Source organism: Crocuta crocuta, unplaced genomic scaffold, assembly GCF_008692635.1.
Source record: "Crocuta crocuta isolate KB4526 unplaced genomic scaffold, BGI_CrCroc_1.0 scaffold143, whole genome shotgun sequence".
NCBI lineage: Eukaryota > Metazoa > Chordata > Mammalia > Carnivora > Hyaenidae > Crocuta > Crocuta crocuta.
Window position 1 is genome coordinate 9,067,623 of NW_027529175.1, and position 1,518 is coordinate 9,069,140.

Sequence of the window (1,518 nt, forward strand, 5' to 3'; positions counted from 1 at the left end):
CGCGCAGCGCTAGCGCGCCCTCCCGCTTCGGGCTGGGCCCCGCAGCCTGACCAACGGCCGCCGAACCCTCGCGCCCGCGTTCTGGGCAGGCTCCGCCGCGGTGGTGCAGGGGTCGAGCAGTGAGATCTGCAGGAGCCCCAGGACAGTGAATGGCTGCCTCGGGGTGGGGGCGGGACGCAGAATCGGTCTGGAGCAAGGCTGGGTCTGGGCATTCCCAGCCCCCCGACTGTGAGGGACCCCGGCGCCGTCTTCTGTGAACCGGACCGGTGGCCCGGTATTGACCCCCGACTCCACTCACGGGTTGGGTTCGCTCCTGTCGGCGTATGGGGCCAGTCGCTCTGGCCCGTGTCCCCACGTCCTTCAGGCTTGGCCATCCCCGCCCCGCCCTCGCCGGGAACCTGACACCCACTCCCAAATTTGGGGTGGGAAAACAGATGTGGGGCGGCAACCAGAATCCCCTTCCCTCTGTGGTGGCAATCAGGAGTGGGGGCGGTCTCGGTTTCTGCAAGCTGAGATTGCTCAGAGGTCTGGGAACCTTGGGGGGGCGGGGGCTAAAGGGTCTCACGTGAGGATGGTAGCATTAGAGCTAAAAATAGCTGAATGTAGGGAAAAGGTCATCCATGTGTCAGCTCTGCTGCCTGTGCCCTGATCTCCAGTGCTCAGGGTTGGGCAGCCCCACCCCAGGGCCCTCTTTCTCCCCCCATTACCCCCCAGACCCCCACCCCAGTCCCTCTCATGTGCATCACTTCTAAGCTGCAACCAGGGAGAGGGAGGGCCGGGGGCTCCAATGGGCAGAGTGGTCCCTTAACTACTCTCAAGCCCAGAGCACCAAATAGCCATGCTTTTCAGAAGGGGAAAATGAGGTTCGGAGCCCTGGTGACTTTGTCACCCTGTGTGCATTCCTTGGTTGGTACTTTCTGCTGCAGAGCTAGGACAGGGTGCGAAGGAAGAGGCTTGTTTATTGTCTTAAGGTGCACAGCCGAGGGGTTCCCTCCCACCATCTCTGGGCTGTGAGGAGAGGTCAGCCTCCTCAACCCATCTCACTCCAGGGCTCAGCCCAGTTCCCAGAGTCCCCCGCTCTTTGCTCCTCCCTCCAAGGTCCTGCCCCGGAGGCTTCAGGAGAAATCCACACAGTTGGGGGCTGTGAAGACTCAGGATGAGGGGTGGAGGCTGCTCAGCTGTCCCTTCTGCTGGAAGTAGAACTGGAACCGAGACTGGGCGTACTCCTGCGGGGGAAACCCACCCCACAGACCCATGAGAAGGCTTGGGACTAGCACAACCCGCCCCCACCAGGTCTGCCCACAGGCTTCCTGGAGAGCATGAGGCCTCTGNTGGACATAGATGCCTGGAGGATAGACCAGAGACCCCAAAAGAAATGGGATGCCAGAGCATACCTAAGGGGGGGCAGGAGAAACAGGCGTTCAGAGCATACTTGGTATTACCTGGATTCCATCCCTGTGGTTGGTCAAGCCCCAGAACCCCTTCTCCTAACCCCAACCCTGTCCTGACTCTTACTCC

At 61.5% G+C, this 1,518-nt stretch overlaps 1 protein-coding gene across 1 annotated transcript in view; it reads right to left on the bottom strand.

The window, feature by feature from the left end:
* Window positions 1–939: 939 nt before the first annotated feature.
* The window catches only part of CHKB (choline kinase beta), a 3,409-nt gene continuing 2,830 nt past the window's right edge, over window positions 940–1,518 (bottom strand). The window contains 2 exon segments of the mRNA XM_077758086.1: window positions 940–1,223; window positions 1,304–1,394. Coding sequence (XP_077614212.1) covers window positions 1,152–1,223; window positions 1,304–1,394 — 163 coding nt within the window. The 3' untranslated portion in view covers window positions 940–1,151.